General features: G+C 36.1%; 3 protein-coding genes across 3 annotated transcripts; 2 read left to right on the forward strand and 1 right to left on the reverse strand.

Annotated features, from left to right (window-relative positions):
• Positions 1-11: 11 nt before the first annotated feature.
• LOC135692480 (uncharacterized) lies at positions 12-17,087 on the forward strand. Its single transcript, XM_065210616.2, has 18 exons — positions 12-383; positions 2,281-2,384; positions 2,647-2,731; positions 3,079-3,132; positions 3,486-3,586; positions 3,874-3,930; positions 4,417-4,469; positions 6,032-6,114; positions 6,426-6,457; positions 7,312-7,442; positions 7,668-7,750; positions 8,260-8,319; positions 9,034-9,118; positions 9,443-9,501; positions 10,145-10,218; positions 12,599-12,635; positions 13,672-13,795; positions 15,607-17,087. The coding sequence occupies exons 1-17, from the start codon at positions 72-74 to the stop codon at positions 13,777-13,779; spliced, it is 1,518 nt and encodes a 505-aa protein (XP_065066688.2). The 5' UTR covers positions 12-71; the 3' UTR covers positions 13,780-13,795; positions 15,607-17,087.
• A 103-nt stretch (positions 17,088-17,190) lies between these two features.
• On the reverse strand, positions 17,191-19,766 carry LOC148960479 (uncharacterized). The gene is made up of 2 exons (XM_089112840.1): positions 19,516-19,766; positions 17,191-19,111 (listed from the first exon to the last, which is right to left on the reverse strand). Exons 1-2 carry the CDS (start codon positions 19,681-19,683, stop codon positions 18,845-18,847), a joined length of 435 nt encoding a protein of 144 aa, XP_088968966.1. The 5' UTR covers positions 19,684-19,766; the 3' UTR covers positions 17,191-18,844.
• Positions 19,763-23,900, forward strand: LOC148960480 (uncharacterized). The gene is made up of 2 exons (XM_089112816.1): positions 19,763-22,119; positions 22,615-23,900. The coding sequence occupies exons 1-2, from the start codon at positions 21,739-21,741 to the stop codon at positions 23,050-23,052; spliced, it is 819 nt and encodes a 272-aa protein (XP_088968942.1). The 5' UTR covers positions 19,763-21,738; the 3' UTR covers positions 23,053-23,900.
• The last annotated feature ends 1,007 nt before the right edge of the window (positions 23,901-24,907 follow it).

Raw genomic sequence — 24,907 nt, forward strand, 5'->3', positions numbered from 1 at the left:
TCCACATAGTCGAGGCTGATTCATAATGACTGCCACGTGGAAAATGACACCCATAACATCTTAAATTTTCAATGGATAGAAAAAGGCGTGGGTATACGGATAAAAAGTCCGCCGTCATGATTTCACTGCCATCGCCATTTTCAAAGGACGATTCGTCGTCGTATTTCAACATGAAAAACATCAACACAGTGTTTGGCGTCAAGCATGCTAGAGTTGCATTGATTTTTGTCGTTATACTGTTTCTTGCAGCTTGTGTCTATCTTAGTTTCAGTCCTTCCAATGATGACCGTTTTCGTATACCAAAAGGCAAGTGTCCAAAGCTTTCCTTCCGCCCAAGAGATGATGTGCAAGTGGAACCATTCAGAATTGATCTCAAAAGTCAGGTATTGTTTGAAGAAGAATCACTCTTAACATCTCAAAGGAAAATATTTTGCAGGAGGAAATAATGTTGATTTATAGGTATAGAATGAATTCATCACAATGGTGTATTAGCTAAAGATAATACCTTTTCACTTACAATTAAATATTTAGCATACTTATACAGTGGAACCTCCATATAACGGACACCAGTGGGACCAATGTTATTGTCCGTTGTAGAGAGGTGTCCGCTGTATGGAGGTGTCCGCTGTATGGAGGTGTCATCTTCTTTCAACACTGAACCAGTCTGAAGATCTTTGAAGAAACTCGTCTTGTTAAGAAAATAACAACACTGAGGAAGAAAGGAAAATTTTTAGCTCAAGATACTACAGTGTAATTAACGTGAAATGTTTTGCCAAATATGTTTTTGTGCAGTGAAATAGTGCCTAAATTTTTCTCCATCTATGTCTTCGTCAGTAAATTTCTTTATTGATGACCCTCCACTCCCTAGTCTGGAAGGTCATGCTCCGCCACTGATCACACTCAACTGGCACAGACAGTTTTCTACCGTTTAACAACCATATTGTGTCATGCGATTTCCTAAGTGGTGAATACTGGAATTGAAAAATGATTCCTGGAGCAACAAGATCTTGTTTCTGATAAAAAAGTATGTAATCTTTACAATATGCCAATGGCTGAGGCATGTGCTTTGCTACTTTTTGAGAACCAGTTCTGTCACGAAGCCCACACCTTGTCTCGCCTAGGTATGTGCTGAATGTTAGGAGCACAGAATGCTTGTGACGCAATCATATAGCTCAAACTGGGAGGCCTGGTTGAAAGCTGTTAACATGCCATTGAAATTCAATCTTAATCAATATACAATCTTAATCACTGAAAAAGTTAAGCCTATCCCAGTGCTTAGCACTGTTTAAATTATTTCAGAATTTGTCAGCCCCCTTAAAAGAATAATGGGAAAATTTTTATTTTTGACTGACATCAATAAAAAATCTTTCTTATTTATCAGCTATTATTCAGATTAAACATGTTAGTCGGTAAGGTTGGCCAGTGTGCAAATTATGGCAGTTCACAACCAGATATTGCATGTGAACAATCATTTCAGGCACATTTTTCTAGTGCAAACCTCATTTTTCTATCATATGGTGTGCAAACATAAATTTTCTATAATAATGCTATTGTAAATTTGGTGTGCAATTTTAGATTTTGGCATGTAGAGCTACTCTAACCTTTTGCCTGCCCCTTCCATACTCTAAAGACTTGGGGTTGGGGAACAAAATGAAAATGTTTGGTACAGGCCCTTATTACTGTCATAAACATCATTTACCAGCATATAATGCCAATTTTAAGTACACAGAATGTCTGTGACTAAGGTTTGGCTACATAAAGGCAGTTTTGAAATCATAGAGTCATACCACATTAGAATAATTTACCAAATTAGCACCCTTCCCCAAATTTTTTGATTCAATTTAGACAAATACAAAATCAATCCTGTTGAGAACTAGGGGTAAGTGATCCCCCCCATTTGTCCCCCTTTACTTCGTCATATCTTACAGAAAGAATAGAAAAGAAGTACCATGATCTGATATTGTTTTAAGTATGTGTGGCAGAGATGGCCAACTTTCATTACCCTGGGACATCTTGGTGATGTTTGGTATCCTTGCAAGTGTCAAGCTAATGTGATAGTAGGTTTATATGTTCAACCAGTTTTGGTCCAAAGGCAACTTAAAACCTTTTGATGGGCTGGATTAGTTCACCCCACCCCCCTCCCCCCTCTGTACAATATGTAATCTAGATGTAGTAATGAAACAATGCATTAATACTAAACAAACTTTTTCATTTGTACAGAAAAGTATTTTTAATCACAGAGAAATGTTGATATTCATCAAGAGTATTGTTCCATTTCAGGACTGGATAACTAAAGAGTGTTTTAATGGAAACCCTCCAACTGATGTTGACAATATTTTTAGCTCACTTCATATCTGGGCACAAAGTATGGACTCCATTTGTAGGTCAGTTATTGTATTCACTGCTGTTGTTATTTTTCATGATCTATCAAGTCAATATATCAAGTCATCTAACTGCAGTTGATTTGATACTTGAAGTTACAACTGGGAGATGTATAATCCTGCAACAACATTTAACATACTTTTGTGTTGAAGGTATTCAACACCAAATCACAAATCAATTATTATCCATTTTGAATATTGATTTATGAAAGATTTCTTTTTTATTAAATTTCTTGTTCTAAAGTTTAACCTACCTTTATCTCAGGAAACTATTTAATGATTTTGGTTCAGTGTATCAAGTGAGAGAAAAAACTGCTGAAGTCACATTGAGTGAAACATTCATGGTCAAGGTGTGTATCTGCCTGCTCTGCAGATTTTGTTTGAACATTATTTTGTGTCAAATGTGGCCTTTTGGTGATATTTGCTTACTCTTTCTGTTTGTTTCTCCTATGAAGTTTTGCCCATAAACTTTCTCCTATGATGTTCCTCCTATGAAGTAACAGTTGTCTGTCATGTATATAAGACAATATCAACCAAAGTTACAGAAAAATTTCTTTTCTCGAACAAAAACTTCTATTTTTCTATTTTTTTCTTTGTTTGAAACATCATGAAATGCATTGTATGGGTGAATGTAGAAAATGCATTCATATGGTCTATGTTTGATTTTTGGTTGTTGAGTTGTTATTATCTTTTAAAGGTTAAAGGTTGGCTAAAAGATAATGCAGAGCTGATTGAAAAAACAAAGAAACAGGTGCTTTTCATTTGTTAATTTTGTTTGGATGATGGTTATACCTTGTCAGTTGGTATATAATCTGACCTGGACTGCTGATACAACCCAATCTGCTATGCAGAGGCCTTGGAAATTCTGTATAGCTGACTATCACTGACTTGAAACAGAGTTAAAGATATAAAATGTTGACCAGAATTGTTGTCCTAGTGGGAAAGTGTCATGGAAAGTTTGGTTTAACACCGAAACTTTTTCAGAACTGCTAGATGCATGCAATGTAATGAATGACTTGATTCATAATAATTATTAATTTTTTACCTGCAATATTATTTCTTTAATTTAACCCTTAACTGAGATTAATCATCCTGTATTTTTAGACTCTGGTGTTCGTAGATAACCTGTACACACAGGAGTCAGTTGTTTTTAATTCTGTGAGATCAAGAAGACCAGGGGCTTCTGGTGGAGACAGCACAGACCTGTAAGTGTCACAGTTATTGATAATCTCATACTGTCGATAGCATAATATTACCAGGGAAAGAACAAAGGGGATGGGAATGGGGCTCATGACCCTTTTTTTATTAAGATGCATTGTTAAGAAAGGATTATGAAACATTTTCTTCTCTAAGGCCTTTTGAAGTTCAAATCATGACCATAGATTATTATACAATGTTAAGTCATTCGACTTTGCTTATGAATATCTAATGAGGTCTATCATCTATTTTGAGCTGCCATTCAGTTTGAATTGCCATTTAATTTGAATTCTAGATTAAAAGACCTGCTAGAAAAAAGTGCAAAAGATTGTGACTTTTGTAAATTCAAAGAGTAAGTTGTGGTCGGAAAACAATTCTCTACAAGATAAATCATTTTAGAAATGTTTAATGATTTTTTGTAAACTGTGTGTGTGTTCTTATGCACATCAAATAATTGGTATCACAAATTTGCATCTTGCTTGTATAAGGCATCATGAAATGTGATTTTTCATGAAAATTCAACCTTTTAATGCTACAAAGAATTCATTTGAAGTTTTTGAGTTATAAACGGCAGTGAATCAAATCTTGATGCATTTGTAAATTGTTTTTGAAACACTGATTCCATTTCTTTTGAAATCAAGAAAATTAAATTAATTAAAGGTTTTCAAGGATTGTCAACTATTCTTCACTGAACCCCCTATTCCCCCCTGTTTGCAAGCCTGTTCCAATTATATCCACAAGTATGAAAAAAAGTATATTTCCTAAAAGGTATGACTATTTCCCATATCTGTTTTCCATATCAATGTATGATTTGTTTTAATGCTAAGAACCTTTTTAGAATGACAGCTCAAGACAGTTTTGGTATCTTGGAGTCGAAGCATGCAGCAATTGGTAAAATTTACTTTTGTTTGAGTTGGCAATTCTCATTTTAATTTTGTTTATGCGTTTGTTAGCCCAAATGGAGCAATTTTGCAGGCACCGCGCACAATTTTAAAAGTGAGTGGGCTGAAAAGAGCGTGACCAAGATTTTTTTAGGCCACGCCCTTGGAACGCCGGAAAACGCCTCTAATAGAAAATACTTGCTTCTTTCTACTTATTTTTTATCAACAGTTTGATTCAGAGAAGGTATCAATTACTATAAGAATATATTTAACAAGATAGGACACCAAGGAAATGAACAAAAAAGGGTTCCCAGCCAAGACGAACTGCTACTACTTAGAATCCGTTTGAGCAAACTTTCCAATGTTTCGTTAAAGTAAACTTTCGCAAAATTTTTCTAACCTATTATTGCAAAAAATTAGGGGAGGTGGGGCTATAGCCCCTGCTAGCCCAATGACTGCGCGGTGCCTGCAATCTTGATGAGATCATGGTATGTAGCTTGAAATATTACTTTAACTGAATTTGAAAGGTTATGCAAATTGCTGTTTACCGGTCCGTCATAAAGTGCTCGATGCCATATAGGCAGACCTGCAGACGCTCAGAACATCTGCCCGATGATCGCATTAAGCGAGAAAGTAGAAGTAGCAACTTAGAAATGACCTGTCTACACATAAAAAGCGAATTTAAAGTATAAACTCATTTGTGAGTTTTTATGCAACCAGCATCATTACTATTTGTTTTTTTGTTCAGTCTTTGTCTTTTTGTGTTTGTATTTGTTTCTACCTAGCATCCAAAGATAGTTTTTAGGACACTGAGAAGCTTATGCTTATCGAGCAGTGTCCTGGTCCTTCCTCTCGATGTGACCACACCTCGTGATTCATACGCCTGGAATTACAGAGAGCTGGCGACTCTTCTCACTCTGGGTCTTTTTCTTTTGAAGCATGCTACCGGTTCCTTATCTGCGTGGTTGATGATATCATTTTTATTGAGCGATTATGCGTTTTATCGTAATATTCATGGCTATACGTTTTATAAAATCGCAGTCTTCGTATATTTTATTTAATCCCCGTAATAGATGTTAGCTGCATGGAGAAACAACGAGAACATTAATTAAAAAATTTCATATGAGTTTAATCTTCATTGCGAAGTTATACTGGTTATGTTGCAACCCCTGCTCAGTGTTGTAGCGCAGTTTAGAACACCTTAGTTCGATTACTAACAACGGCTCCTTAGCAAAAGGGGCCCCACATGATTTTTATATACCTTTCGTTTTATATCAATCTATTCAACCTTTTTATATCTTTTTTTTGTATCGAGACTTTCCTCAAGATAATTATATTTTCAAAAACTTCAAGAGTTCTTTAATTGCAGATTCTATAGCTGAGGTCCCTTCTTAACTAAGTTAATAAGAAAATTATAATTTTCGACTTCGCTACTGTGTTTGACATGTATTGACTGAATTGGATGTTCTTGCGGTCCGTAAATAGGGCCCCTATCTTTGTTTTTTCCTTAGTGTCTCGTATACCTCAGTCTACCCCAGCTCTTGACGGCTTATTTTCTGACATCTTTCACAGTTTCCAATGCATTCAAAATTGAAAAGTTTCATGGAATGATTCTTCTAAAGCAACATGACCCTTCTCAATTTACCTTGACACAGGTAAGACAATTTTTTCAATGTTTAAAAATAATCTTTTATGTAACTTGCAGATGACATGAAATAGCAGAAACACAGCATACTGAAACACTTTTTATCCGATACTTTAGGGAGTAGAGATGTATTTGTATTTGTTTCTACCATGCATCCGAAGGCAGTTTTAGGACAATGAGAAGCTTATGCTTATCGAGCAATATCCTGGCCCTTCCAGACAATTTATACCCATTTGTATATCAAAAGCAACGTTCAAGGAGGAAATTACATTTTTATATTCAGGTTTTTCTCACCTCTTATCGTGTCCTATTTTTCTCCAGTTTCTAGATGCCATGAGCCTGGCCTCCAAGTGGTAATTATTTCTAATTTTCTGATGCAAGTTTTACCGTTTATGCTGAATTTGCTACCCCTGCTGCAGTTGTATGGTGGTGGCTGCAAGGGGGTGAGAATCCCCCTTCTTTGGCATGGCAACTGTTAGCCAGAATAGAGCCAGCGTAGATGTTGTTGGATTTCAAGCTCATCACTTGCATGATAACTTTCTATTCTGAGTTCATTTTAGTTTTACTTCAATAGATTGAGATTCCGGAAATCGCAGCTTGTTAATAAACTTGATAATAAGTATCACGACCAATAGAAAATACATTGTTTGGTAAAACATATCGTAATCTCACGATTCGTTGTAGAGAGCATCTAGGAATCAAAAAACCTGGACAGGGTGTTCATGGACTTGTCTATTTAATGGAATTGTCAATATCATGGACCTGTCTATTTAATAGAATTGTCAACATCGTCATTATGAATACCTGATTTGTTTACTTATAGCAAGTTGTCGACTGTTTCAAACAATGTCTTTTTTATTGGCCGTGATACTTATTATCAAATTTTATTTCAATGTAACAAAAGTAGCTATCATTGGGTATCTTACTTTAACGTGATTTTCAACATCTACAGCCTCTTAAGAGCCACACTCATGCAACACTCAACAGTAGTAACAACTCTCCCCAAATGTGCCATACGTTGAGTGCCATACATTTCTCTGCTCAATTACCTCACAAGATGAGGAAAAATCTGGTATGTCCAATTTCAGGGTTTGTCCCCACCATGACAAAGGGTTTGTGTTGAATCATTTCAGATTCTTGTCTATGCTATTATAACCTTTCTTGTGGATCCCAACTAAAATGTAAACGTTTGGCTCTTTGTTTGTAGGTACGATAAAGTGCACAGCCTTGTTCCTGACTATAATTTCCGCCACATGTATTGGGATGTTTATCCCCGTGCAAGTGCCAGCCAGGTTCATCCGCATTTGCACATCTTGCTGGGAAATGGAGAATATTATGGTAAGAAAGCTTTCGTTCTTGTAGTGAAACTTTGTTCTCAGTGCGATGCCAGACAGACAGTTAACAAATGTATTCTAGTGTGAATCTGATAGCTAGTTTACACCATACTCGCTCATACAGTTTTCTACACTTACTGGCCTTCTTTCAAATTTCCAAAATTCTCTATATTTCTGTAATTTTTAGATAATTATGTTGATGATTGGAGTTTTTGCGATTTTTTTGCAGCAAAATGGAATCACCTTCACATCTCTGCTTTGCGATACCCTCACCGTAATTACGGTGCAAATTATTGGCAAGTCATGGTAGAGGTACGTGCTTTGTGAATTATGCCTGCTGTATCCCTTGAATTCTTTTCAAAATTATACGTGGAAACGACTACGTGAAATGTTTTGCGATAGAAAAAAAATCAGAATTGAAATGAGCCTATAGAAAAGAACGTAGTCCTCATTGGTAATTTTTCGACCAATCATTGCCTTTTAATCAGTGCTGCCTTTAATCAAATAAATGCTGTCTTTATCAGTCTGGCACAATGTGTAGATGTTTAGAGCATCGGTTGTAATATTCCTTGTCACTGTTTAGATCACTTTAGTTAATTGCAAAACATAAAGGAAAATGTTCGTAAGGCAACGTAATGAGCTTGAAAGAGGATTTGCTTAGGATCGACTGAATTTGTTAAGAATGTACAACAGAAGCAGGTAGAACCTTTCATAGCAGTGTGCTTTGAGTTCTTCAAAACCTCTTGACATCTATCAGCTGACGTCACTGACGTAATGACTCTATTGCAATGTTTACATCTCAAATATCCGTTGTATTCTAGGCACACCATTCCATTGGCCTAGCTGTTCAATTTGGTGATGCTGTCGCCTTGGGATATATTGTGAGTTTTGCCATTCAGTAATAGTTGTTTGTGAAATGTTTTTGCGTCACAAGAATTATTTCATGATTCAACGATGCTCTTTTAAATGAAACAGTCAATGGCAGTTCTTCTAAGAGAATGTCAGCCAAAGTGTTTTGCTTGGCTGGAAACTGTGAAGAAATGCTCGTAGAAACTGTGAAGAAATGCTCGTAGAAACTGTGAAGAAATGCTCGTAGAAAATATAAAGAAAATAATCAAATCTCCTGTCCTTTAAAAAGTCCTTTAAAAAGTCCAGATCTCTTGAACTTTGGAAAATCACTTTTATTCTCTCAGTTGCTATTGAAAAAACTGTGATTTAATAGCAAATTGCAGTGAATGTATTACCATTTTGACTGGAAATTGATGAGTATTGGGCATGAAAATGGGCATGAAAATGGGCATGAAAATGAGATAACAAAAAAAATCCAAAAATTATTCGAAAATTTGATGTTACAATACTTAAAAGAAAGTACAGATCTTTCAACTGAAATTTATTGGTATAATCTAGTAACTACATCATTGCTTTAATAATAGAAAAAATCTCGTATCTGAATTATATCCATTCGTTGGAAAATTTTGTATTTCCTTCTTCTTATTCCTTCTTCTTCTGTCTTTCCTTCTTCTCAATTCTTTCTCCCGCTTTTTATAGTCATTAGCCTCATCACATGAGCCATGTTTTGCTTTCCTTCTCCGCAGACGCCGCAAAAGGACTATTGCACTTTTGTCATTAGTCGAAAGCCTGGATTGGACTTCTTTAAAATGGTTTATTTTGTATATAAAGGTTGGTAACAGTGTATCATATGCGCTGAGATATTTTTAGAGCTGCTTAAAGGAAAATTCTGTAGCCAAGTAAAACCTTGAAAGGATGAACTAATCCCGATGGCTTTAGATTAATCTTGACCTCTAGATGTTGTAAGAAGATACTCCATTTTGGAAAGTAAATATTGAACACATTGGAACTTTAGCATTTCTTTTTTGAATAGGTTGTTTTTAAAACGTGGGGAATCGATTATCCTAAATGTCCGTCTTCTACTGATACACAATACACGTTGCCATCAATCTTTAAATGTTTTGATTGAAATTGTTCAACAAATATTTTTTGCAGCGTTCATTGAAGATCTAAAGTTGTATGCATATAGTTCGGGTTTTGTTTTCCCAAAGATGGTAGGTTTCATTTGTGACACTAAATTGTAGCTACATTTACTAAAAAGTGAATCAAAAGTTAACAAAAAGACACTAAATTGTCCTTGTTACCGTTCTTTAGACATGGCTGATAGACTCCGTGGCTTTCGCAGTCTGTGAAGATTTTCGATTTTTTTCAACAAAATCTTGTGATTGGTATTTAGGGGTCTGATTTTAAGTTTTCTCTGAAGAAATTGGAGAGTTCATCAAAAAGGATGAACTATGATAGGGTTTTTAAAAACTTTTGCTAAACATTTGTTCTTGTACCAAGGATTTTCTCCCAAACGAAAGCATTTTATCAGTTTCCTTGAATTTTTTAAGTAATTGTTCTTTAATCTAATATATTTCAAAACTGCCAGCCTGGTCTTAAAATGATGATTTGGGAAAAACCTTGCTTTAGAAGCCCATATAAGAAATTACCCCTCATTCCTATAGCCAGTGTATCTTAGAATCGTGCAGTAAAAGCGTATGATAGGGAAGATCTTCTAAGAAACAAACCCATTCTATGGCATGCCCAATCATAAACTGCGATGCCACTGGCTCAAGCAAATATTTTGTCAGTTTTGAGTGTTTCTGGTTTTGTTGAATGTTTGTTGTAATGTTGCTAATTTTTTTCCAATTTTAGAAAACTAAACCAGAAAATGAAGACAAAGAGCTTCCAGCATTATTTTCGATCGTTTATAGGGGATCCCTCGCGGGGTTTGTTTTCTATATGTCTTTATACCCCTAATTTTTGGGTTTTCTTTTGATTTGGGAATTTTCAAAAGTATGTATTTTCTAATAAATTAACCAGAGTAAGCTTTTTGCCTGTCCAGTTTGATGTGCTAGCAAGATGTTACTATATCAAAAGGGTGTACCACGAGACGAGAGCCATACACTTGATTCTATCAAAAGAGCCATACACTTGATTCTATCAAGAGAGCCATACCCTTGTTTAAATCAAGAGAGCCATACACTTGATTCAATCAAGAGAGCCATACACTTGTTTCAATCAAGAGAGCCATACACTTGATTCTATCAAGAGAGCCATACACTTGATTCTATCAAGAGGGCCATACAGTTGATTCTATCAAGAGAGCCATACACTTGACTCTATCAAGAGAGCCATACACTTGATTCTATAAAGAGAGCCATACACTTGATTCTATTAAGAGAGCCATACACTTTATTCTATCAAGAGAGCCATACACTTGACTCTATCAAGAGAGCCATACACTTGACTCTATCAAGAGAGCCATACACTTGACTCTATCAAGAGAGCCATACACTTGATTCTATAAAGAGAGTCATACACTTGATTCAATCAAGAGAGCCATACACTTGATTCTATCAAGAGAGCCATACACTTGATTCTATCAAGAGAGCCATACACTTGACTCTATCAAGAGAGCCATACACTTGATTCTATCAAGAGGGCCATACAGTTGATTCAATCAAGAGAGCCATACACTTGATTCTATCAAGACAGCCATACACTTGATTCTATCAAGAGAGCCATACACTTGACTCTATCAAGAGAGCCATACACTTGATTCAATCAAGAGAGCCATACACTTGATTCAATCAAGAGAGCCATACACTTGATTCTATCAAGAGAGCCATTCACTTTATTCAATCAAGAGAGCCATACACTTGATTCTATCAAGAGGGCCATACAGTTGATTCTATCAAGAGAGCCATACACTTGATTCAATCAAGAGAGCCATACACTTGATTCTATCAAGAGAGCCATACACTTGACTCTAACAAGAGAGCCATACACTTAATTCTATCAAGAGAGCCATACACTTGATTCTATCAAGAGGGCCATACAGTTGATTCTATCAAGAGAGCCATACACTTGACTCTATCAAGAGAGCCATACACTTGATTCTATCAAGAGAGCCATACACTTGATTCTATCAAGAGAGCCATACACTTGTTTCAATCAAGAGAGCCATACACTTGATTCTATCAAGAGGGCCATACAGTTGATTCTATCAAGAGAGCCATACACTTGATTCTATCAAGAGGGCCATACAGTTGATTCTATCAAGAGAGCCATACACTTGATTCTATCAAGAGAGCCATACACTTGATTCTATCAAGAGAGCCATACACTTGATTCAATCAAGAGAGCCATACACTTGATTCTATCAAGAGAGCCATACACTTGATTCAATCAAGAGAGCCATACACTTGATTCTATCAAGAGAGCCATACACTTGATTCAATCAAGAGAGCCATACACTTGATTCAATCAAGAGAGCCATACACTTGATTCAATCAAGAGAGCCATACACTTGATTCAATCAAGAGAGCCATACACTTGATTCTATCAAGAGAGCCATACACTTGATTCAATCAAGAGGGCCATACAGTTGATTCTATCAAGAGAGCCATACACTTCATTGTCAATGCTGTCGATGATGAGCCTCATACCAAAGCTTTCGCTGTCCTGAAGCGATGAATATATCTAATGACATATTCATACTATCCTTGTTTAAAAACTATGACTATTCGAATAGCATTCAATTAAAATCAATGTTTACCTGTCAAAAGTGCTCGATTCCGTATAGGCAGAGCTGGACAGTTGCCTGATGATTGCATTGAGCGTGAAACTTGGAATAGCAACATATAACTGTCCTTACACCTACAAATAGCAAATACAATAAATTCCAAAATATCCTAATTACAACCAAACACAAGCCTCTTTCATAATTCATGATATCTGATTGGCACTACCTGTCGCTATTCATTACGTTGTAAACATTATTTTCTATGCCATATCTGGTTTCCTCTTCCGGTATAGATTTTGTGATTCATTTAGCTTGTGGACCAATCAGTATTCGTAAATTGCTATTCTCAATTAAACACACACAGAAACACGCAGTTCATTTATAGTTCACTGCTTAAAGGTTGAGAGTTCAATAAAGTTACAGGCTGAACAATGTGTTTCCCCAGCCGGATATTCAACACCTAAAAGATAATAGCAATTATCTTGTACGCTCCTCTCGATTCGTGTTTTTTCATTTCTTTTGAATTGTTTTCGTCAAGAGTTTTCCTGTGCTTGCTTAGAAACTCATTTTGATTCTTTCAGGTCAAGATCGGACATAAGTTCCTTTGACCTTTTTGGGGTTTGTCCATTTTTAATTTTTTTGCATAAAAAGGTTTTTTTAATATGCTCTAACTTTCGAATACAGTAAAACCCCGCAAACAAGAACCTACTTTTCTAAAGGACAGACTGACTATGTTATTATAAATGTGTTACTCATGATATGTTCAGGGTGTGGCTCTTATCGCAAGGACACTAACAACTATGATGCACAAGATAAAATTAACTAGATATAAGAATGGCCTGACTGAATTTCAAATTGTAGAGGATATGGTATCTTGTTGAGGAGAAACAAATTTCAATCCCAATATGAAAAAATGAAAATAAAATGACATGGATCTGAATATCAATTAATCAAACCACAATGACAACTTGAAAACTATACTTTCAGACTTTGAGAATTTCGTGTTTTATTTAACATGATGTACAATCTCATAAGAACATGGAAAGAAATCAGTCTGTTTTTGGTTCTTATCTTTGGGTGTTATTTCCACAAAATCAGTCTGTAAGTTCTTATTTTCCTATGTTATTGTTTGCGGGGCTTTACTGTATTGTGGAGATGTTTAATTTTTATTCGCCAATATCTTGGGTTAAAAATATGTTTGGTTTTTTTAACGATTTCACTGTACCCATTTGATCATAGTCCTAGGATCATAGTCGAAAATTTGCCGAGAACTTGTTATGTTGTACATTTTTAGCAGCTGTTTTTTAAATTAAATATTGCCTATAATTTTGAAGCTCGGCATCCATTTTTGCATGATAAAATAACACCGTTTTACACTTCACAGATTCTGAGTAATCACAAGATTCTGAAAATGCCAAGAGTCACCGTTTGCAGTTACATCTTTTGTCAATTTATCTTGGCTGGGTTTTTTACTTAGCAAGAATGAATCTCTAAAAACCAGATTTTTTGTCTTTTTCTCTTTTTAACCAACTTTTTGTCTATTTGGCTAATGCTGCTCTCTGCTTTGAATTTTTATGCTTAACCAAAGAAGATTATAATCTGTTTATTTTCGAAAATATCCTGCCTAAAAAATTAAGCTGCTCTTTCTTTTCAGACTGCAAATGTGAACTCCAGCCCCTACAAAGTTATCGCAGCGATCCGATCTTCAGTAGAGAAGCGAAAAGATGAAAAATATGAAATAGATGAATTAGGATTTCAATAGCGGAATATTGCCAAAGGTAATTGATATCTTATATTTGAAGACTTTCTAATCAATTTGATGTGAGGAGCGTTTGATCTTTTATAATATAACAGATTCGCTTGTTAAATACCGAGCTTCTTTGTGAGGTATTAGAAAAAGTTAAAGCGGAACACATCTTTGATGAAAATGGCCTATACATTGGTGTATGCGATTATCGAAAATTGCATTGCACAGACTCAATACCCTGAATAATACAAGACCTACCCTTTCAGCATTAGTGTCGATTGATACTGACCCGTTCTCGATACTTGTCAATTTAAAAGTCTCCTTAATGCAACACGGTACATTATTGGTCAGATTGTTTGTCTAAGTCACGCGGCTGTTAGGTTAAACCCGTTTCAACGCTCGAATCAAAGGTGTGTGATAATTATACCTGCAATTTGTAACTTGTTTGCAACCTCTGTTTGTAAATTGTTTGAAAAAAGAAAAAAAATGTAGTAAGATAGCAATTCATTATTTTTGTTAATATTATTTTGGGCATTAACGACTTGAATATAATGAATTTCGAACTGGAAGATCGAAGATTTGCTTTCGTGCCTCCTAGTGGCATGCTGGTGTTACTTGCCTCCTTAGATAACCATTTTCATTGCAATGATGAATTATAAATTGGAATGAGAACATAGAAATTGGATGGTAGGAGCGCAATCATTTTGAATGAATGGAAGGGCCTTTTTGTACTGTAAACAATGCGCGGATTTACAGCAATGAAACATGCCTGTTTAATTTGACTCAAATCGAATGTAAATTTTACTGATCCATCATAATTTTAGATAAACCAGGCACTTTTGCGGACCACATTCTATATCAGCCGAAAAACTTACGATTTTCTACTTAATGTAAATCTCCATCTTTTGGATAGCCCTTTTCAAGAAAGACCTTTTCAAGTTGTTCAAGCTCCTAAACGAGTTTAGACTGGGAATAAATTACCAGTGCCTTATGGGTGCGTTGATTTTCCTTTTTTCTGGGCAAAACGAATTCCATCGAGTGTATAACCCCGAAAAGGCAGGTTTACAATAAACACTGGTGATAAATCCAGTGTAAGACTTTTCAACCAAATTATCCAGAAATGGCAAGGAGCTGAATGCTCATATTTTGCGACATACTCTTCGATACGGGTACTTCAAGTTGTGTCACAAGTTCCGTCTTGTAAAAATGCAAAGGAGAAGGAAAGTGACAGAAAAATAAAAGTGATGTTAATCCTTTTTGCTTTTGATGAAAGCTGTCATTATATCTTAGAATTTACGAAAATGATCTTAGGACTTCTGCAAGACTCGATATATTGATGCTGTTAAAGTACCTCGTTTTTCAGCTGTGGGTGAACTTTCGAGTCACTCGTATTTGTCAGAAATCTACACGTGAACTTTCAGGCTTTTCGTCTTGATATCATTACTAACTATGCGTTTAGTACTAGAAAGTGCAACTTTTTTTCTGGGTGCAAAAGTAGTCTTTTACTATTATCACAGTTCTGCTACAAGTGATGAGTAGCTTGCCAACTCAACGCAAGTAGAGCTCCCATGAGTCACCTTCATTCACTGTCTGAGCCCGGCTCATTGAAGCAGCGTCTGCCTCTTTTCTTCCATCGCACGAGAAAATGCCTTCCTCCGGTGAATTGTACCGGTATGCCCATTATATCTTATGCTTAAATGGGTGAAGAAAATCTACATTGACGGTTAAATCTGATCAGTCTTCAACAAGATCGGGTGCATCACCAGGTAAGTTAATAAATGCTTTACAAGTAAGCGAACTTTGGGCAGATGAAGTCCATTTACCAATGAATTTCTCTTCTAGGCAGTAGTAAGACGTTTGGAAATGCAGTGATTGGTTCCGTTTTGGTGACAGACACCGGAACTTTAGTTGATCGTACCTCAGTAATACATCAAAGTAAGCTTTCACCTTTTTGTTTTGATAATAATTTGTTTCCGCTGCGGCATCGAACCCAGTTAACCCAAATGCACATCCATAGCTTTTAATGGATGCGTTGAACTTTTCAAAGTCGTTGGTGGTTGCTTTTATGCTAAGTAATTTGGTCCATCCACCTTGAAGATTTTGATAGCGATTAGTTTTCAAGAAAATATTGTATAACAATTTCATATTTTGGCAACCAATTTAAGCAATAGCATTCATGGTGTGTCATATGTGATACATTTTCCTGTTGTAGTTGTAGCACCATATTGCGTTTAAGTACATTCTACTCAAGGTTGTTAGATAGCATCATATAATCAAATGGATTAATACATACCCTGGTTCGTTAAATCTGCCATGTCACAGCAGAACAAAACCTTGCCTGAAGTAGCAGAAGAATCTCTCAGTCTGTAGTAACCGCTTGGAGATAAAGGATTTCTTATTCGTACCCATAAACAGCTTGTCTGTACAGCTATAGAGGAGAAAGCTGCCAGATTTATAGTAATGCTTTAACGATTGTCTTTACAATGGGCTGTCTCTGAAAGGAAATGAATTATTGTTTCTTAGCAATTATACGTTGCCCTCTTTTCTCGTGGATTTAAACTGGATTTTGGCAGTAATTGTTCAAAAACCCCTTTCAAATACCTCGTAAACAAGTTCTATATGATTTACACATTTATACCTAACTCCATTAATGGTTGTAAAGACTTTGTATAGTACTTTTTAGTAGACCTCTTCTATGAGCAAAAACAAATATTTCAGGTAGTAACGACAACACTTCGAAGTATTAAACGTACATTTACAGTGTAAAATTGGCTATCTTGAAAACATGGAATGTGGAATGTTGGAATTTCGGAAAGCTGGAATGTTGGAATATGAATACAAGAAATTTAGCTTTTGCATGGTAGTACCTTCCTATACGATAAGCTACCAATGTACCCAAACTAATACAAATAATCTTGTAAGAATGTAGAAATAAAGGTTTTAGAAAATACATTCCAGCATTCCAACATTCCATATTTTTAAGATAGCCGTGTAAAATTGCTAGCTGTCGACTTTGAATATGTCATAGTACGTGATTTTAAGAACTGGTATCTTCTGGATGTCCCACGTTTTGTAGTATCGGGATACTGCCGAGTGATACCTTATTTTGATACCAAGACAGCTGATTCCTGTCACTAGAAATGCAAGATTTATTACCAGATTGTCAGATGCTCCTCGCTAAAAAACAATTAACATGATACTTGGAATTTTAAGTTCACCTTCCTAAGGTCTTGTCAAGTATCCAAAGATTTGTCTGCAGAATAAAGCTGTTGTGGATATCTATTTTAGAAATTCATTAGATAACTCGACTTGATTTCTTGTCATTTTCGCAAATTCTTCCTTTTACCGCGACTAAATGTTCTTTTATCTACTTGTAATACTGTGAGCAAAAATAATTTCAGCAGAAAGCGCAGATCCTTAGCTAGTGTCTCAGATTTTTCAAATTACTCCTTCCCTTGAAACTGTACTCTGTCAAAAATTGGCAAACAATTTTTCTTCCCTCTCATAGCTGTATTGGGCTATAAAAGACGGATCAGAGCAAATACAAAAATTTTCAGACACTCTTTGCTTACCCGACATATGTCCTAGCCGTGTGCAAATTTTTGAGCCATTCGATTGGTTCCTTGGGTACAAAATAGCTTTTTCGTACCTATATGTAGATGAATTTTGAGTCTGGAGAAAACGGGATTTTACTGATCGCATTTGCAAGGTACACTCGTAAACCACAGTGTAATCCGGGTCAAGTCACTTGTAGCTTTAAGATCAATAAGCCTTTTAAATAAACACAGATGGGATACATGGATGTGCCATGCGATGTTAAAAATGAGACATGCCAACACAACCGCAAAGCAACAACAATAATCGGCTTAACAGGTCAAAAGATTTTCAGACCTTAACTAAAAGTTTTGATAAAGAAATTATGGAAACCTCGTTCACATGAGATTTTTTCCATTTTCAAAATTTCTGTTAGTTTCAAATTTGGTATCATTGTGCGTGAAAAAATCGAAAAGTGGATGATTTAATCCAGAAAACGTTTACCGTAACCTTAACTAAAAGAGGATCTCAAACTGAACTAGTATCGCAATAAGTGATAAAATAAGCTGGAAACTAACAGTGATAAATTGAGTTAACACAATCACCAGAATTTTAATGAGGTTCTTAGGTGAAGAAATTGTTTAATCACTGAATTATCATTCTAATGATCTTAAAACAAAGATTCATCATGTTTCTGGCAATGAAATTTGGTAAAGTGTAATCAAAGTTGTGAAATGTTTCATATGCTGGTACAAAAACCTTTTTTAAAGTAAAGTATATATAAATGGTGCTTAAACTAGTACAAAAGTTTTTACCACAGTAAGGTAGTTTGATGAGAAAAATAGATGTAAGCTGTTGTAGAATGTTTTCTGAAGAGATCTGTTTGTAGTGCCAAGTATCCAGTTTATGGTTTGAAATCTACATATGTTTTTCTTTTATTGGATGCATATTGGCACAGTCTAGGAGGCATATTGCAAGGCACATACTGCCAAAAGAGTGCTATAAGAAAGCATAAGAGAGAAAAGCATATTATATGAATTAAACCATGAAAGTTTTCCAGTCCGTAGCCTCAGGTGTAAGGGCTGAAAGCTATTAGCAAAACCTTTCTCCAGATCTCAAGAAATCAAGCTATTTTTTCAACAAAGCACTGGTCTGGCAGTCATCTTCCGATCTATTTCATGGTCTACTTGCCCACTCCTTCTTTATCATTAGCAAATAATTGTCATTTTCACAGATGGCTCTTATTCATTCTAAAAAAATGCTCCAAACAAACTTTGAGGTATTTTCTGCATGCATTCTAGCAAATTGGCTGCCCAATTTAGGTCACGAGTACACTGCATTTGAAGCTATTTGCTCAGTCCAGGAAGACATTTCTTCCTTAACTTTCTTCCCTTCTACCGCCATTTCAGTGACTCACATCAGTGCTCACATGGCAGGTAATTTTTTTTGGCGCTACTCGAATACCAACGCAGAGGTCCCGAAACAAAAGGCTGCACTCCACAGTGCGGAGTAACTACTGTCGTGTAAACAGGGGCCCTATCTGGTATTAAACCAATCCGATAAGGTGCAGCGAATCCGATATAAAATGAAAGCGTGTACATAATTTATAGGCTTGATAGGCTGCATTTTCACGATACTGTATCGTGTAAACGCAGCCTAAATGTAGAATGAATTGATAGAAGTTCAGCCACTTACCTTCTTCATTGCATCTAATTCCTTGGAAGTTGTAGGCACATTGGCACTCAAAATGAGGGAGAATGTCGAGATTTTTACAAGTAGAATTGCCTTTGCATGGATTAGTGTTACAGGGTTGCTGCAAAAGAAGGATTGTTTTGTCAAGCTTAACAGTTCTGGCTTGGCTGCAACTGCTGCGTACAGTATATATCTGAGCACAATGCAATTCTATGGAGAAAGATAAAATGAGCCATGTTCAGACGCTCTCAAAACCTTTTTTGATTAATGCTGGATGTTATCATTCAATAGAGTTTTGTAAGCGTTTAAGCATGGCTTTAGAACTTTAGGACTCAAAGACCGAAATTATGTTTACCTTGAGTTGACAAGTCGGCAGCTAAATTGCGCAAAGGAAAGATGTGAGCTCAGTTGTATTGCAAATATAATATTTTGAGAATGCAATGGATATAGTTATGTGGCTAGGTAAACTATAGAGTAGCTTTTTTAAATGAAAATATTGTTTAATTAAGAGACCATATACTTTACCATCAAACTTGAAACAGCGGCTGTAGTAGTCTCGTTTTTCTCCATCGCCAACTCTTCAATGGCAAGTCCAGCTAGAGGCTTTCCATAAGCTTGACATTGGCTGTCCGCTATGTAGAATATACTGCCGATGCAGCCTTGAGTCTGTAGGCAGACACAATGACACTTCATGATGTTGTTTGCATGTTTTTGCCTGATCAGACGCGTTCGTGGATCGAGCACTTTCTTGTGTGAATAGTACACAGCGAGTACCTCTGATCCGGCACAAGACAGGCTGGAAAGTATTAAGCAGACAAACACCGGTCGATTTTACTAAGTTGACCTCACTGCAGAAAGTGATAGGCCTAGAAATGAACATAAAGGAGTGAATGTCGTTCCGTTTTCTTCCTTTTTATCAGATGGTTGCATTTTAGATTAGTTGAAATAGAAAAGCATGGTTCATAGATAGTTTTTTTGTAGCTAAACGTAACTGATTTTTATCAGTTGCGTCTTCGTCAAGCCGAATGTTTTCTATTAAAAGTGAGTTTTCTGCTGGAGCCACGAGAGTCTATCATGCGCCGTAGAACATCTCCTGGCACCCCAGAAACATTTCCAATAAAGTTATTACTTTTTTGGCAGAACATCGGCAGAGCTGTCTCCTTACAATGCGTTTTTCGTAAAGGCTTTATTTGAAATCCTTTTGCTAATTAAGAGAGAAAACAGGGGATAATTTTTTAGAAACCTCTTAGTAAATAAAGCCTCTCTTCAATTTTACAGTCTCGTAAAGGTTTTTACAGACAAATACTGAAATATTGAAGAACTTCATGAAGAGCTTTTTTGCGCCTATTAAGAAGAGTTTTCAAATTGTATATATGTTGTAGAAAGGCAGGCGTTCGTGGAGGTTCATTGAGATGCTATGTGTATTCCACAATTTGAATTCTGACTACTTTTGGTATATCGAACGCACCACACCTAAATCCCCAGCAGATAACACAGCAAGAAACAACACAGGTTCTGAGGTGATGTGTTAAACGTGGTTCGCTAAAGAAAAATGTTAGCAATTAACATACATGAAGATTATAAGTTGAGAATACGACAAAAAGCTTAATATTTCAATATAATGAAAAAGAATAATTATAAAAGGTTAATTAATGTTAGCAGAAGATAGAACTACGTAGAAACCCAACTAGACTACAAAATGTTAAGTATGAGCTACTTATAAATAAAGTGAAAGATAACTACATAATAATACATACAACTTACAATCTATTAGTCCTTGTAGCCATAAAAATTTTGCACGACGGCCAAACACAGCATGTAGAAACTACCAGGCCAAAAACTGCATGTAAACGATAGAAAATTGCCCCCAACACAGCGCAATGCAAAGTTAGTCAATAACCACCCAAAACGTGGGGTGGAAATCCTTTATAGCTACCGGAAGTAAACGAGGAAAAGCAAGAACACGCAAAAATGGAAATACCAAATATGGGCTAATGAAACGTATACTAAGAGGCGTAAAGAAAACAATGCAATGTAAAAACGAAGCTAGATGAAAATAGCTTAACTACAACGACCAAGGGCTATTCGCACTAACACTATGTATCAAATTTAGTATGGACATCTTTAACACATCAATTGATCGTCTAAAGCATAGCTCAGGTATCAGGTACTTTGATCAAAATGAACATAAAAGGATCACACAAACTTATCTACTTTGACGATTTTCTTTTGTCGCATTCGACTTTTTTCCGGAAAGCCCAATAGAGGTTTTCAGTTGCTTAAAAAGATGAGCTTGGTTGAAACTCGCGATGTAGTCACGCCCATTTCTTCGGCTGTATTTATTTCTCGCAAACACAACGAAACGAATCCTCAAGAAAAACATTTTCGGATACTGTAAAGGACCTGTTTGCTGAAAGCAACAGGAAAGGAAGGGTACTTCAAGACAGACCCAAAATTTGCAGGGTTTAAAGTAAATTTTTTTGCAAGGCTATTGTCAGTGACTTTGATGATTATGTGTTTGATTGCTGATTTTCTCTATTGATTATATGATTAGCAACGATTAATGCTGCGATTAATAGTTTAACTCTTGGAGGTTACATTATTGAAGACAATTGCTGGAAAATGATTGATTGGAATGTTCCAAAATATGACTTTGGATCTCAAGCTTTGGATCTTATTTGAATAAACACTGAGCTTATCAGTTCAGTCTGGCTTGTTGGAGAGCTGACTGGTCTTTTTGTCGAAAAAATGGCTGACAATGAAGAGCCCCAAGAGATTCAAAACCACATGGAGCCACTGAGGGAAACTGAAGACATGGGAATGCTTTTGTACAAGAGGGGGAAAGAGCAAGAAAAGCAATTAGCTGAAACGGTGAGAAGAGAGAAGGAAACGAGGAAGCAATTGGGGAAAGCGAGAGAGAGATACCAAGCGGCAATGGCGAAGGTCAGTCACATATTGCCCAAGAAATCTGCACTGACGGAGCAAATATTTCACAGAGAGGAAAAACTGAAGCAGATGAATGATAAAATACTGAAAATTGATAGATTTATCGATAACTGCAAATTGTTTTTAGCAAAGGGAAATGTTTATGAGAATAAAGTGAGAGAAACACAAGACAAAATAAATGAGGTAAGACAAAATCTATCCTGAATATTTGTTTCTGTTTTTCATTTCCTTTTTCATTTCATGGTAGCAAGAGAAGACGTCTTTTCATGTGGTTTTTCTGGTTTCAGCAGCCTGCCTCTTCAATCAAAAAGAAACTTTCTATCTATCTTAATCTTAAATTGAAATTATTTTGACTTGTTTCCCTTATTTCAAACCAATCGTGGAAAGCAGTGGTATAGCATTTCTTCGGTAATCATCTTAATGCCTGTTCAGTTTTCTAAGCTTTGGCCTAAAAACTCTCGGTTGCTATTTGCCTGGCCTTTTCATTCGCAGACTTGCTTTAGCTCCAGTAATTAGCAACAGGATAAAGCTGTATTGGTACACGCATTTAGGAGCTGTCAAATATCAACGCTGTTCGTGGTGATTTCTGAGTAATTAAAGACCTGGTCCGGAAACCTTGTGCCGTCGGGAAGGATTTACATCTGCCAATTGATAACTGGGATAATTGTTACTTTTCAGGTTATTGTGAAGGAGCGCGATAACGAGCAAAAGCTTGTCGTTGTTTATCGCCGGAAAGATAACCTGGAGCGGCTGATTTCGCGTCTGCGCGAGAAACACAACGACGCAAAGGCAAGGTACACAAGCAAATTAGCGCAGCATCGTGAGGCAATTGCGTTTCAGCAAGAAGTGCGCAACAATATAAAGGCAAGTATCGACAGAGCGAAACAGGCCTACGAGAAGTCAATCGAAATTGCACCGAAAATATTGGAACTGCAAAAGAAAGTTCGGCTCTTTGGGGCATCTGTACACGGTCTAGAATTTAAAATCAACATTAAGGAAGATGAATTGAAGAAGATTAGAAAAGAGACGGAGCTGAAGAAACAAGAGCACGAGCGATTGAAGTTGGAGCAGATGGCACGTTTGGACCGAAAGATGCGTAAACTGAAATTCAAGTAAATTGCTGGATTTGGTCAACTAGCAATTTTTGGTTACGCCTAAAAGTTGGTTATTTATAATGGCAAATAATTCATTCAAACAGAACAATAAAAAAGCTAGAGCTCGTTAAAACTTTGATAACATTGATGTTTCGAGTGAATTTACTTTTGTAGACTATAAAAAGGCATAAAAAATTGCACCCCAACACTTATATTGCCAAATATTCATATTGTGATGTCACTGGCCAATTTGTGATGAATATTTAGATAGGGGTGACAATTCGAAGTTAATTTTGCTGGATTTTTTGGCTCCGTAAATCCCCATACATTTTTTGGCTCCGTAATTTTTTGGCCCTACCTTAAGTAAGTTAACATATGCTCAATTTTGAAGCAATTTCTTTATCTTTATTTATTTGAAATACATAAGAGGTTTTTCCCAAAAGACTGCCTACGTTGTCAAATATTCCCGGATCTTGAGAGAGCCAACCTAATTTGATGCAATGCATTGAAGAAGAAAAAAGAAAATCTACATGCAAATGAAAAATAAAAAAAAAGTCAAAGTAAGTTTTTTTTCTCCAGATTAGAAATACTTTGCCGAAAGCAAATACCATGATAAAACTACTGTAAGTCTTAACGTGTCAAACTGTAGTGAAATCAGTTGAGCGGGTTCAGATGGTGGGCCATTTTTTTTAAAAAACACAATTGGCCTGTTTTGCTAAGTTAATTCATAACTTTTATTCTACAGATTTAGCGTGCGAAGTCACGACGAAGTTAAAAAGCACTGTATGTTGATGATCTAATGCCTACTTAGATGTATTCTAAAAACATTCTTTCATTGTATATTTCAATCCACAGTTAATGTCATCTTGACCTGCAAAATATATTATTAAGTCAATTATCTGCGATACTCAACAGTTTTCAGAGAATGAGTCTTTCCCAAAGGACTTTTCATTGCACATAATTTTATGCTGTGCAAAATTAACTGCTTCTTATCTATTTTATTACAGAGTTGAACCCGCAGTATGCTTGATAAGAATTCCCATCTTTGGAAAGCATCCGTGTTGTAAATGTTTCCAAAAGCCTCGACTTCATATCTTTTCACATCTTCTTTATTACTCTTTCCCTTTTTCTTTCTTGCTATCTCAGACTGTTACATCTGATGAAATTGGTAATATAGTCAATAAAATCCAGAGCTAATGGTTTGGACTACGCATATGGCAGAAGTCCGTTTATGACATCCCTTATAAGTTGATAAGCGATTCTAGATTTTGCATGTAGATTTTAATTTTAAATTTCTTACCAAATCATTTGTGGTGTGTGGTGTATAATCATGCTGCCATTACATTTCTTCTCCGTGAAGAAAGTAGGCCTTTTCACCAATGACAGCTTAAAGGAATTATGTCCCGGTGCATTTAGCTAGCCTTCTATATTTCCCATTGGTTAGACTACACAATCGACCTAGTGCTTCATATCCAATCTGCAACGTAAGGTTAAATCTCAATGTTTTCTCGATGATAAACGCGCTGCAAAGCCTATTTTTAATTCTGAACAGACTGACGGTCACATAGTCCCTTCACAACCTATGGCTCAAAATACGACACCTTCATGTATTCCTCCCCATTCGCTGACATATCCCTAGTCTGTTTGGTGTACACGTGGGAAGAGTATGAATAGGGATGAAGTGGTATAGGACACTAGAGAGATGTTGTCATAATAACCATATGTTACCCAATGGATAGAAGTTAGTTGCTTTGCGGCAACCTGAAAGTTACTGTTTACCGCTCTATCATAAATTTTCCTCTTAATTTTCCCGTCATCCCGTAACTATTCAAAATTCAATGTTTCACTAAAGAACTCCAGAGCTATTTCATTTGCTG

This window comes from Rhopilema esculentum, chromosome 3 (assembly GCF_057945365.1).
Source record: "Rhopilema esculentum isolate cy_ngs chromosome 3, ASM5794536v1, whole genome shotgun sequence".
NCBI lineage: Eukaryota > Metazoa > Cnidaria > Scyphozoa > Rhizostomeae > Rhizostomatidae > Rhopilema > Rhopilema esculentum.

What these genes read in the sequence shown, in the direction of transcription:
- LOC148960480 (XM_089112816.1), top strand. Translation starts at nt 21,739, where the DNA reads ATGGCTGACAATGAAGAGCCCCAAGAGATTCAAAACCACATGGAGCCA. An exon ending in CACAAGACAAAATAAATGAG is followed by an intron (nt 22,120 to 22,614) that starts GTAAGACAAAAT and finishes GTTACTTTTCAG; the next exon opens with GTTATTGTGAAGGAGCGCGA.
- LOC148960479 (XM_089112840.1), bottom strand. Translation starts at nt 19,683, where the DNA reads ATGAAGTGTCATTGTGTCTGCCTACAGACTCAAGGCTGCATCGGCAGT. An exon ending in CCGCTGTTTCAAGTTTGATG is followed by an intron (nt 19,112 to 19,515) that starts GTAAAGTATATG and finishes CTTCTTTTGCAG; the next exon opens with CAACCCTGTAACACTAATCC.
- LOC135692480 (XM_065210616.2), top strand. Translation starts at nt 72, where the DNA reads ATGGATAGAAAAAGGCGTGGGTATACGGATAAAAAGTCCGCCGTCATG. An exon ending in ATTGGCAAGTCATGGTAGAG is followed by an intron (nt 7,751 to 8,259) that starts GTACGTGCTTTG and finishes GTTGTATTCTAG; the next exon opens with GCACACCATTCCATTGGCCT. An exon ending in GGTTTATTTTGTATATAAAG is followed by an intron (nt 9,119 to 9,442) that starts GTTGGTAACAGT and finishes TATTTTTTGCAG; the next exon opens with CGTTCATTGAAGATCTAAAG.